Source organism: Peromyscus eremicus, chromosome 20 (assembly GCF_949786415.1).
Source record: "Peromyscus eremicus chromosome 20, PerEre_H2_v1, whole genome shotgun sequence".
Lineage (NCBI taxonomy): Eukaryota > Metazoa > Chordata > Mammalia > Rodentia > Cricetidae > Peromyscus > Peromyscus eremicus.
Window position 1 is genome coordinate 13,810,807 of NC_081436.1, and position 13,053 is coordinate 13,823,859.

Genomic DNA, 13,053 nt, shown 5'->3' on the forward strand with positions numbered 1-13,053 from the left:
ACTAATTCCAAACAACACAGCTGAAAAGCAAAGTACAGCCTTGAGCACATGCTGATTTCAAGGGGTGTTGCCTCTCTCTGCCCGGCCATCTTTAATAACCCAAGAAGTTCATCCAAACACCAGATTTGATTCTTGACCAGAGTAAACCGCAGAACAGAGCCCATCAGGACGTCCTTCCCAGGACTTTGGAAACAAATGCGATCTGGCTGAAGACCGGCCCCAGCCTCAGGCAGTATGGGGCAAGTCTGACACCTGGACTGAGCATCCAGCAGCCGCTCTGAGGAAACTTCAGACCTTGTCCGTGCCTTACTGGGCTCTCTCATCCTCAAGAATGCTTCTGGCTCTTTCCTGTTGGTTCTGAATATCTTTGTATCATTAAAAAGGTTCAAACTGGTTTCTGTTCCTTACCATGGATATTCTTAAATATCTAATGATGGTAAGAAAGTCATTCCAAACTCAGGTGCATCCATAAGATACCCCTTCCCCCACTGTTGTTCCTGGAAAGCTTTAGCAAATAAGTTTTTATGTGCTTGAATCCAGGAACTAATAGATTTAGCTATAGGCCAGTAATAACCCTGAACAGGTGACATTCGAACAGTCACAAGTAAGACTATTTGGTGGCAGACACTTGTTTGGGCAGCCTGGTCATCCACAGAAGCATCTCTGTGGGCCAGTCTCATGGTAGCATTAAGAGAACATGGCCTCCTAGTGGGAGCCTGTCCCTTCTTTTCTGGTCAGTTCAGCTGGTAGAGGTTTTTCATCCCACCCTCCCATTCCATAAACAGAGGCATACAATGCCTGCCAGCATCAATAAGTATGGAATAAGGACCATGCTTTGGCCTATGGCCCTAGTTTGCCTTATTCAAGTGTTCAAATTCAACGTTAAAAAAAACCAATATGAATGTATAATCAATTCCATTTTATTGGAGGGTGAAGGAGGGAGGGGATAAATTTGATGGAGGGGGATTTGGGTTGAGTTGGGGAAGGCAAGAAGTCCAGAAGGCTTATATATTTATATACAAATATATGATTTATTTCATTTCTCTTTTCTCAGGAATGGAGGCGCCCATGGGGTTTGTTGGAAAAAGGATCAAAAGTGGTGTATCGGTGGTAGTTCATTGATCCACTGTAACGTGAGGAGTCATGCATAGGGTAAGTCCTAAACTTCAGGATATCTATGAGTTGCTGTACACGCTGGGCAAAAGAAAGTGTCGTGTAGTATTTCGTGTCATGTGTACCGTAAGTATAGGATACAGGATGGGCTGGGGTTGGGGGTGGAGGTAGGGGTTTGAGTGATGAGTGGCCTTGGCCTAAAGATGGTCGATGTAGCAGAGGCCGAGGTGGTCGTGGCCGAGGTGGCATATGCTCGTAATACCAAGGAGGGCGAAAAGAAGAAGAGTGGAAAGTGACCGGTGGGTGAGTAGTAGTAGGCTGGTGAGGGGTGGCTGGTTGAATCAAGTGCAGGGCGGTAGGGCCGATCTTGGAAGCAATCCAATCCAGGTAGTCCCAGGTGGCTGTGTAGACTCCAGGACGCTTAGCACGGGCACAGCCTACCCCCCAGCTCGTGATCCCCACGACCACAAAGGGGCTGTTGACGTTGTCTCTGCACATGAGAGGCCCACCACTGTCCCCCTGTCCAGAAGGACAGAGGGGTCACTTTCAGCCTGAGCCACTCTCCCTTCCCAGAAGGGTCATGGGGCTGTGGGAGAACAATGTCTGTAGCCACATAATTTCCTGCTGCCTTAGATGCAACTGGTAAAGTTAGAACTACCAATATCCATTGGAATGTGAAGGGCAAGGCCTGAGATGCCTTTCGATAAGATGAGCTCACATGTACATGCATGTGGCTTTCTGCATTCATGAACACTGTGGCCTTGGGTACTTTGTGTTCTGGGGAAGAGGAAAACATTATCTTCCAGGACTGGGTTTGGGCAATGCATTCTGAGTGCTAAAGCTGGGATCAGATGCTAAAGTGTGATCACTGGTTCTCAGTAGGGACAGATGGTAGATATCATCCCCATCTTAGTTGTGATGGTCAATGTTAAGAAGAAGGTATCAGGGGAGGAGTCACTCAAGTGGGCCCTTGGGTAAGGGGAGGAGAGGATGGAGATCAGGGACCTAAAATGAGGTTTTCTCGGGGGCCGGGGGGCTAGGATCCCTAGAGGAACCCAGGGGTCTGGGCACCAGAAGAAAGTTACCTGACAGGTGTCAATCTTGCCTTCAGGATACCCTGCACACACATTAGTTGTTGTGACACGCCCATTGTACCACTGGGTTGAGTTACACAGGTCGAGGTCAATGAGATCCACACGTGCCTCCATCAGGATAGGTGATGGCCTGGGGGCTGCAGCCAGGCCACACAGTGGTCAGTGCTCACCGAGGATAGGAAGGAAGCCCCGCCTCCTCCCGCCCTGAACTTCCATCCATCCTACGGAATGCTGTGGTTAAACAAAGATCCCTCAGGCTCACCTCACACTCAGGGGAGGAAATGCACAGTGAAAGGGCAAATGGGGGCAGAAGTAAAAGGATTTTGCCTGGAGGAAGAAAGGAAGGATAGATGATGTCTATATTAATGAGAGATGAGGGGCTGTGGAGGTTAGTTGTAGCTCTAACAAGCACACCTAGTATATGCCAAGCACTAAGTCTTACTGTTCCCACTGTGGATGAGGGACTGGAGCACCACCCACCTACATCAAGAGTTTGGCCAGGATTGCCCCTCTCCACGCCATGACTGAGACACACCTTTCTTTCTCCACTGTGTGTCTAGAAGTCACCCCTCCCTGTTTTTAATCCTCCATTAGGACTCCTCCACCCAGCTTCAGACGGGATCCTCCCATGTGTCTCAGATCTGCCTTGAGGAGATTTTTAGAAGAGGAGAGCTGAGTCAGGGCCTCATTCACTACCACAGACTCTATCATGGGGTTTAGGAAAGACACAGTCACACTTCAGCTCATGCAACCAACACGCAACTGACTTAGACACATCCTCAGAACCAGCACAGCTGTGCCCCGTCATCACATGCAGCCAGCAGCACCTCTGATAGCCCCCTCCCATGGCAGTGTGGGTTTGGATGTTATGTGCAGCACAGATGTGGTACACCCTGACGCAAGGCACACACAAAACACAACCATGCAAGTGCCAGTGGTAAGACAGGAAATGCATGCAGTCTGTACATGCATGGAGTTCGTACAAGAAGGGCTAAACATTCGGCAGGCAGGCTGTAGGGATCTGATTAATACATGTTTCCTGAGCTTTGGATATTTAAAGGATTTTTTTGGTGGGGAGTCGGGGATGTTTTATTTTATTTTCTGTTTTCAATAGAACTTCCACTTTTCCTCATATCCAAGCATCAGTGAGAGGTTTGTACAAGCATTGTTTCCTGAGGTGGGAATTGACACTAACTCGCTAGTCATTAAGATAACTTTTTAGGTCTATAGCTGAGGTCATAGTCTTAAAAGTCATGGACCTCACTGTGAAAAGCCAGGTGTTCTGAAACAGAATGTTCTCAATACCAGACAATTTAAATATGAGAGCTATCAGAACTCAGAAACCCAGGGAAAGGAACCATATCTAGGTACCTCTCCCAGCCCCAAATCAGAGGCAGAACCAAGCATACATAAACAAGCTATGGGAGTTTGGGGCCTGGGGACTTTTAAAGACTGAGGCCTTTGTAGGAGGTATGTGTTAGCAAGACAAAAATGAGAGATACCCTCACTAATTTAAGAAGATTCTAAGAACCAGAGACCAGCTACTCAAGGACCACAAGAACACAAACTGTGTATACAATCAGAGGGAAGGCAAGACAGAGCTGAAATGTGTGTCCTCATGCTTAGGACACCACAGGCACCAGCAGATGGGATGAGGTACCCATCCCCAGCTCAAATAGCTACAGTCACATGCCAGCAAAGGCCAGTAAAAACTAAAGTAGCTAGGGTGAGACCCCCTTCCCTGAAGAACAGGACAGGTAGTAAACCTCTAAAGCAGTGGTTCTCACCCTTCCTAATGCTGCGACCCTTTAATACAGTTCCTTGTGTTGTGGTGACCTCAACCATACAATTATTTCATTGCTACGTCATAACTGTAATTTTGCTACTGTTATAAATGTAACAGTAATGTAAATATTTTCAGAATGTAATATTTTCAGAGATAGAGGTTTATTGGTGGGGTCACGATCCATGGGTTGAGAATTGCTGCTTTAAAGAATTAGATCACCTCTAGGAAAAGAGTAAAGTGAGGGGAGCAGGAATTCCAAATTTGGAAAAAAAAAAAAAGGCTGAGTTGTACACCCCAAATGACTAAATTGCCTCGAATTAGACAGCCTAGCCTTTCCAACATCAAAGAAGAAACTGATGACTCAGCTAATTTCAGGCACATTTCCACATCCCTAATGTGCCAATAAAAAGCTGTACAACCACTTATGAGAAGATGAAAGGACTGTCCATGAGCAGGGAACAAGTTCATTTAGTCTCGTCCCACTGACAATACCCTGCTGCCTCTTGATGTGACTTAAGGATATGACATGTTACTTCTGTACCAACAGTGGCCCTTGACTTTAAGGGTATGGGGAGGTTGTCTGGGAGTCAGGCTATGACTCTGGAGTCATTAATGACTCTAGAACATTTCCTGTACCCCTGTCAGCTTGTCTACTACAGAAGACATCTCTCTACTCACTCTGTGCCATGTGGGCCAGGTAACATTGGTGCATGAAAATGTCTGAGCCAGGGAAAACACAGACACTTTGAATAAGGACAGAGGGCTAGAAAGGCACTTATATTCATCTTGAATGGCAAAAAAAAATCTGCTAGACAATCCTAAGGGCCTTGAACTAACGACCCAAAGAAAATTATACCCACCACCTACATCCTTCCCAGTCTACATAGCGAACAGCAAGTAACTTGGAAGGATATGGTGAGTCTTGGTGCTATGACTATCCAGGGAAGAAAAAATGCCCAGGTACCTGCTGCTGCTGGTGAATTAAGACATCCCTGAGACCATAGAAGTTAGAGATGCTCAACCCCAGAGGCCAGTCCTTCCATGCAATAGTGAGGAAAACACCATGGCAACAAAGCCATATCCAGAGGTCTTTTGCAAACACTGCTTCAATTTAAGTTTCCAATGCCCAAAGTCTAGCAGCTGGGCCTCCAGTTGATAGACTCACACAGCTTTGTTACATTCTAAAGTATGTCAAGGTTCTACTTGTACCTGCCATTCAGCCTTTCCATAGGTAGGCTATTGCCAGTCATGCCCTCAGACCATCCGGACTCAGCTTCTCTCACACTGAATTCTCTGGTTAGGAAAGGGCCTATGGTAGGCTCTATTCATGATTCCATGAGAACTGAAACAGCTCAGCCACGCATCAATACATGACCCCTGCCATGAAAAGACTGCAAGGAGAATGTGCACTAGTGCCCACCAAGGGGCTCCCACCTATACTCACCCTTGTCTTTTATGTATCCCCACCCAGTCACGTAGCAGGTCTGGGGAATTTTGGGAGGACCAGCCTTAAAATGAGGTAGGCAGCCAGGCCCGATGTAGCCCCCACAGGAAACTGGAGGAGTGATCTTCAAGAGAGCAATGTCGTTCCCCTCTGTCACAATGTTGTATTTTTCATGGATGACAATTTTCTGCACGTATCTCTCCTGCAGAGGCTCTTTCACTGGCTTGTTTCTTCCATATTCAATTTCCTGTGCTCCAAAAACCAGTCTCCAGTCATAGACTTTTCTGTGGGCACAAAGGTAAGCCAGTCGTTCTCATTTATAGGCTGGCTAGACAAAAGCCTGTGGTGAGAATGCCCCTCAGAGCCCTGTCAGAATCTGGTGACCATGTGGCCCCAGAGCTCCACAGAGATCCTGGGCATAGCCCCTGGGGAATGTCCCTTTCCATTAAGAGTACTCTGCAGACCTCCCTCTTTTGTGTCCCACACGTACTTTTTGTTATCGAAGCAGTGAGCAGCTGTAAGCACCCAGTGGGAGTTCAGTAGGCTGCCTCCACAGGCGTGGTACCTGCGGCTGTTATGGGGCATGAAGATCTGTAGGCTGACCATCCAGGGCCAGGCCCCACGCTGCGCATTCTGCCCGCCAACAATCCGGATACCTGCTTGTGGATTCTGCCTGAATCGTAACCCACAGGGGCCACTGAGGAGAGACCAGGACACTGCTCAAACCAAGAAGAGGCATCCAGTCTTTGTACCTCACCTGGGGGGAGGCAGGGACATAGGGTTGGGAAAGATGGCGAGGGACTTCTGAGAAAGAGGGCAATCAAGGGAGGGTATGCAGGAGGCCACAGTCTCCAGGAAATATCTATACAGGCCCTAAAGGTATTGAGGGATCCCAGGACACAATGGTAGTTCAAAGTGCTATGGAGGCAGAGGGGTGTAATTGTTTTCCAGGACCAATCTTGGATGGGAGACTCAAGCAAGTATCACGTGATTAAGGAGGTCTTAGGGCTACAGCACCAGGGCTGGAGAAAGTAGCTGCAAGCCGACACAGTGGCTCACAAGCATTGGGGTCACTCTAGACACAGTGGGACTCCTGAGTGGGAAGCTCTGGGAACTGCATCACTGGGGACAGGCTACCGATAGTTTTTGAGCTATTTGCATTGTGGTCCCGTAGGAGTGAGAGTCCTCAGGTAGACTGCGGTGCAACGGCATACAATGCCTTTGGAGTCATGCACAGGTGATTTACCTCGGTTGTCCATAGAACAGCAGCTCCTAAAGTTTAGGACCCACTGCTTGAGAGGCAATGAAGCCAGTTACTGGAGAAGCAGTGGGAAGAGAGAGAGAGGGAAGAGGGATCTCTTTCTCTGGGAAACCATGGGCAGCTGGAAACCTAATGATTCTGGGACCGTGGTTCTGGAAGCGGGAAGGGTCTGAATTGGGGGTGTGGGTCACAGGAACTGAGACTATCCAGAGCCTGCTACGGCTCAGTTTACTACTGATCCCAGCACTGGACAAAGGGAGTCTAGGTGGGACCTATTATTCCTAAGATGCCCTAACCCCCACCAAGATTCCCCCAACACTTACTCACACGTGTAGTTATTTCTGGCAAACGCGGACATTGCCAAGACCAGCACAACGACAGTTGGCAGCATCTCTACCATACTCCTGCCCTAACCTGGCCTGCAAGCTGTGACCTCACAAAGCTCCACAGCCTTCTGGCCAATCAGCAAGATGATCTCCCACCCCCACCTCAGCAGTTAGACCAGGCAGGCCTCCTTGATTAACTGATTCGTGCTGAGGTGACATCCCAACTTCCTGCGTAAACTCTCCTGACCTTGGGGTGGTGAGGGACTCTTGTACAACCCACTTGCTCTGTCCCAAGACCTTCATTCATCCCACGTCTCCTGAAGTCTCACTTTATGAATGTTCAGGATGTGCTCTTTGGGGGCTGAAACCACTACCCTACAGAATCATGGACTGAAGAGCAGCTTGGCCCTCCTGTAATGAGGTAGTACAGTGTGTTCACAGCTAAAAAGAAGTCAGGTTCCACTGACTGAGAGATCCTTGGTACGTGGTGGGGATGGGAGAAGTATATGTCATCAGAACACTTTCAAATAGCCATTTTGAATTTTCTTGACTTGTGACTTCAAAGCCCACCTTCCTGCCCATTGCTGAGCATCACAACGTTTCCCGGAGGTCTCCAGCTCTCCCCTTTTGAGGCTAAGTGCAGCCACATGTGGCCATTGCCTATACCTGCACTGCAGGAATTTTCATCACAGCTATCTGCCTATCATTGAGTGTTCTTTTTAATTGTCAGAAGATAGTACGACATGAGCAACACATACTATGATGTTCCACCGTTCCTGCAACGATGTCACAAGGCCTTGTCTCCTCTGAGTGTAAGTCCCCACCAGCCTGCCATAGGATAGAAAGGTTACATCTCCTCTAAGGGGTGTCACAAGATGCCACCTCTCCTACCCACCAAGACTTTTTTTTTTTTTTTTTTTTTGGTTGAGACAGGGTTTCTCTGTGTAGCTTTGCGCCTTTCCTGGAACTCACTCTGTAGCCCAGGCTGGCCTCGAACTCACAAATATCCACCTGCCTCTGCCTCCCAAGTGCTGGGACTAAAGGCGTGTGCCACCACCGCCCAGCTCACCAAGACATTTTTATCTCCTCCTGTATGTTCGGTTCTTAGACTATGGGATGATGTTGATTTCTCCAGGTCTCTTCTCTAACTAAATGTCACACTTTCTTATATAACTTTTAGGAGGTCACATCTCCCTAAGCTAGCCATAAGGTCTTGAATATCTCACCCGAGCATCAGAAAGCTATGACTTCCTCTCCCCAATGTAAAAACAACTCTTCCACATCAGGGCCCAGGGTCTTATTTCTTCCATGAGTGGCACCTTGTCACATGTTCTCTACCAAAATCAAGAGATCTTATATCCTCTAGCTGAATATTGGAAGAGTGTACCTTAACTGTTCTCAACTCCAAAATGAAGTTTCAGAAGTATTCATTTCCCCTACCAAGAAGTCTCCTCTCCCCGAGTCCAGTCTCATCTCCTACCTAAATGTCATATGCTTTCCCCTCCTCTCCAAGAATATCTCAAAGTCCTCTCTACTCTGTCCAAAGTTCTCATCTCAACTTCATGTCTGCCTATCTCAAGATCCTATCCCAACTGCCTATGAGTCACAAAATTCCATATCTTCTATTTGAGTGCAAGAAGGTCTTACGTACCCTACCAGAGTATCAGATCACAGGGTATCAGGGCATCCAGTCTTTATCTGACAATCAGGACTCATCTCTTTGGGCATGCATCCGGAGCAGTGGTTCTCAACCTGTGAGTCGCAACCCCTTTAGGATCGCATATCAGATATCCTGTATATCAGATATTTACATTACGATTCCTAACAGTAGCAAAATAATAGTTATGAAGTAGCAACAAAGTAATTTTGTGATCAGGGGTCACCACAACGTGAGGAACTATATTAAAGGGTCACACACAGCATTAAGAAGGTTGAGAACCACTGATCTGGAGGTTCATCTTTTCTCTGTGAGTGACCAGAAGGTCTCATCCACCCTCTTGAGCTAGAAACACATCTCCTCTACTGGAATGCAACAAAGTATTATCTTTCCTACCTCAGCACCAAGTATTCTCATCTCCTTTGCTAAATAATCAGAGTATCCCCACTCCCACCCCTCCTTTAGGGCTGTGTTCTGAAGTCTCAACTTATTAGCCTTGGTGCTTTTTAAAAAATTATTTTTGTTTAAAATTTTTTATTTTTACTTATGTGTATCTGTCTATGTGACTATATGCTGTGTATGTATGGGCACCCTGAAGCCAGAAGAGGGCTTATCTGTCTATGTGACTATATGCTGTGTGTGTATGGGCACCATGAGGCCAGAAGAGGGCTTATCTGTCTATATGACTATATGCTGTGTGTACAGGTACTGTGAGGCCAGAAGAGGGCACTGGATCCACCAGAACTGGAGTTACAGGCAGTTATGAACTGCCCAACATGGGAACTGGGACTCCAACTCAGGTCCTTTGGAAGAGCAACAAGCACACTTAATCACTGAGCCATCTCTCCATCCCAGCTCTGATGTTTAAGAAGCCATGAGTGCCTACTCTCCCTCCAGGTCAGATGTCCCAGGTCAGGACATCTCACCTTTCTTTACCAGGAATTGAGGAGACCTCATTTCCACTGTCTGAGTGGCTGATAATTTAATTCTTATCTCAGTAATGAGATAAGAGTTAAATCATCTGCTTCTCTCCTTACAGTCTAACGAGAGGTCATCCTATTTCTCCTAAATAAAAGTGAGATCTCAGCTTCCAAAGTCAGTCAGTAGGACATGGCTCAGGGGCCTGAGAACCTCCTCCCTAATGCAAACAGCTCTCACCTGGAGGCTCTGCCCTGTGTCGTAGCCTCTAAACTGGAGTGAGAACAATGTGGCCTATGAGAAAGGACCTGAGTTCTAACATCTACTCTTTAACCACAGGAAGGAGTTTCTCAGTAATATGCACCTGATCCCATACAACAGCCAATAGAACAGGGAAGGCATAAGAAATACATAACCGAATATACAAGATAGCTATAATCTCTGGCCATGATTAACATTCCAAGATTCCTCATTAATCTGTAAGAATACTTAATTTCCAAATTTACATCTTCAGTGAAAATTTTAAACCAGTGCTCAGCCTTCAAAGAGTAAATACCTCAAATTCTTTTACATGACTGTAACTCTTTTGTAATTCTCATGTCATTTACATGACTCTCAAATTCTTTTTACATGCCTTCTACCTGTTAAGAACTACCAAGAAGTTGTGACTTAAATATCCGTATGCTAGCAGAACCTCATGATGAAGGCTTACAGGCCCAGCTATTCAGGAAGCTGCAGCAAGGGGAGGATCACAGGTTCAAATCCTGCCCTGGGCTACAGAATGAGTTCAAGGCCAGAAAGGGGGAGGGAGATTACAACTCCTGGAGGACCATGAGATTTTTATCTCTGTATGGCATAAATCAGCCCCTCCTCTACCTGGACGGAAAAGGAGTACTTAAGTCAACTTCAGGGTTCTCGGCAATCTGGGAGCTCTCATCTGAATCACAAAAGTATGTTTCTTCTCTGCATCATGGTCCCTCTTTCTCAACCTTTACGTCAGTAAGTCTCGCCTTCCCCATAGGAAGGTTAGATAGTCCTTTCCTCACCAACATGAGAGTTAATAGGTTAATAGGTTTCAGCTTAACCACTGAGTATTAGAAGGCCTCCCGTACTGTAAACGGGTGCCAGGTTTTACCTGAGAAGCATCCCCAAAGGCTTGGGAAATGGCCAAGAAGTGGGGAGCAGCCAGATGGATCAGCAGAGAAAGGTACCTACCACCAAGCCTGATGGTCCTAGTTCAATCCCAGGATCCACATGGTGGTAGGAGAGAACCAACAGCCTCCCCACCCCAAGTTGTCTTCTGACCTTCACACGTACAACATGCACACAAGCTCACACGCATACACACAAAATAACAAAAGTGAAATAATATGTTTTGCAAAAAAGAAATGACACCAGGCAGTGCTGGCACATGCCTTTGATCCCAGCACTCAGGAGGCAGAGGCAGGCGGATCTCTGAGATCGAGGCCAGCCTGGTCTACAGAATGAGTTCCAGGACAGCCAGGACTACAGAGAGAAAGCCAAAAAACAAAACAAGCAAAAGAATGAACTCATTAGTATAGCAGATAACAAATCAGTACAATAATAATTATTATTAATTTATTAATAATTAATAATTATTAAACTCAGGCATTTAAAAAGTATTTTAATGAGTATAAAGTTGCAAATATAACAAACACTTAGAAACTGTTTTTGCTTTGGGCCCACGAGTGTTTACTTTGGGTCAGATACCTGCCTGACTCTGCCCAGAGAGCAGAGAGTGATACCAATGGGTGTCTAAAAACGAGTGGTATCTACCCATCTCATCTCAGCCTCCAAGGCTGAAGGCACAAATAGTCACTGAGCCTTTATCGTGTGTGTGTGTGTGTGTGTGTGTGTGTGTGTGTGTGTGCGCGCGCGCGCGCGCGCGCTATATTCCTACGTGTATGAGAACTCGAATGCCCCAGTACATGTGTGAATGTCAGAGGACAATCTTGGGCACCAATCCTTGCCTTACCTTGTCGAAGAGTCTTTTTGTTGTTTGCCACTGTGTATGCTGGGGAACCGGCCAGCCAACAAGCTTCTGGGAACCTGCCCTTGCCTCCCATTTCTCATTCTAGAAGCATTGAGATTACAAGCACATGCTACCACACCAGCTCTGCATGGGTTCTGGAGGTTGGAATTCAGATCTCCCTGCTTGCATGGCATAAACTTTACCCACGGATTCATCTTCCCAGCCTCTTACTGTCAGTTTTATATTATCTAGCTCCAGGCATTTCGAGTATGACTTTAGGCCACCAGACCTTCATCTGCTCCTTGAAGCCACTGGGCCACCTTCTTGCCCTGGGTAAAGAGGCCTGGGGCCTACCCCCCCACACACCCCCAATTTCCTAACCAGCTCCTCCCTAGCCCCATCCTTGACTCCGAGATAACTTCAGAGTCTGTCATCTGTATTCATAATGCCTGAGCCTCTAACCTACTTGCCTCTCTGGAGCGTCTCCCTTCAGGCATGTTCCATCTCTTGATCCCTCCAAGATTGCTCCAACTTCTTGCTGAGTAGGAATCTGTCTGCCTGTTCACCTGACTGTGCTCCTGGCTAGACACCTGTCTCAATGCCACAAAGTGTGGGTTCCCTGCTATGTGATTGGCCAGTGATGACAGCTGGCCTGTAATGTGCCTGTAAACGTGCTCTTGAAGGTCAAGTCTGTGTTTAGGGCACGGCTCAGGGTCCCAGGAAAAGGTACACATCACAGCCTTGAGCAGCTAGCTCTGGCTTTTGACGGGGGACAACCCAAGGCGAGAAGCACCAATTTCCTCTCATTTGAGACAGCACCAGGGGCTGCGAGGATCCAACCCGAACTCTGGAAAAAGCAGAACACGGGGAGTCCCCAGGAAGAAGGGATGTGGACCACAGCCACGGAGGGTGGTAAAGGGTGGGCAATCTAGGCAGGAAGCGGAAGTGAGCAGACAACGAGCCTTGAAGTGCCACCACAGTAGTCTAGGACTACAGGTCCTGATGCTGGAAGCATCACCAGGTAGGCCTGCGCCAGGCAAGAGAAAGTATAGGAAAGGTGAGCAGGGCATAAGGGGGCCTTCACTAGCTTCGTTTGCCATCTGGGGGTGCTGGGGACAGAAGGTAAGAATGAAGATAGAAACCACTGCATCAACCCTGAGGGAAGTGAGGCCGAACACAGTCAGCAGCCAAGGATCAGCACGGCGGAGAGGGACGTGGAGTTTAAAATTCAAAGTAGATTTTATAAAACGACTAGACACTGGAAAGTTTCAAATCTTAGGTTTAAAAGTGGGGTGGCTGCACTGTCCAGTGGTAAAGTGCCGGCCTGGGTTCCATTCCCAGCACCAGAGGAAGAAAAAAAAAAAAAAAGTGACGGTGATCTCGGCGGACCATGGGTCTAGAGGTGGTCACCCAGGGCTGCAGAGATGGCTCTGCCATTAAGAGCACTTGCCGCTCTTGCAG

General features: G+C 47.3%; 1 protein-coding gene across 5 annotated transcripts; it reads right to left on the reverse strand.

The window, feature by feature from the left end:
- Nucleotides 1-1,011: 1,011 nt before the first annotated feature.
- On the reverse strand, nucleotides 1,012-7,151 carry Acr (acrosin). 5 transcript variants are annotated; one of them, XM_059247519.1, is made up of 5 exons: nucleotides 7,022-7,151; nucleotides 5,928-6,134; nucleotides 5,438-5,721; nucleotides 2,199-2,344; nucleotides 1,012-1,632 (listed from the first exon to the last, which is right to left on the reverse strand). In XM_059247519.1, the coding sequence occupies exons 1-5, from the start codon at nucleotides 7,096-7,098 to the stop codon at nucleotides 1,051-1,053; spliced, it is 1,296 nt and encodes a 431-aa protein (XP_059103502.1). In that variant the 5' UTR covers nucleotides 7,099-7,151; the 3' UTR covers nucleotides 1,012-1,050. The 5 variants fall into 5 exon arrangements, with proteins under 5 accessions (XP_059103502.1, XP_059103503.1, XP_059103504.1 ...); XM_059247520.1 differs by having other exon boundaries at nucleotides 5,928-6,194; nucleotides 7,022-7,127; XM_059247521.1 differs by having other exon boundaries at nucleotides 7,026-7,117.
- Nucleotides 7,152-13,053: the final 5,902 nt, after the last annotated feature.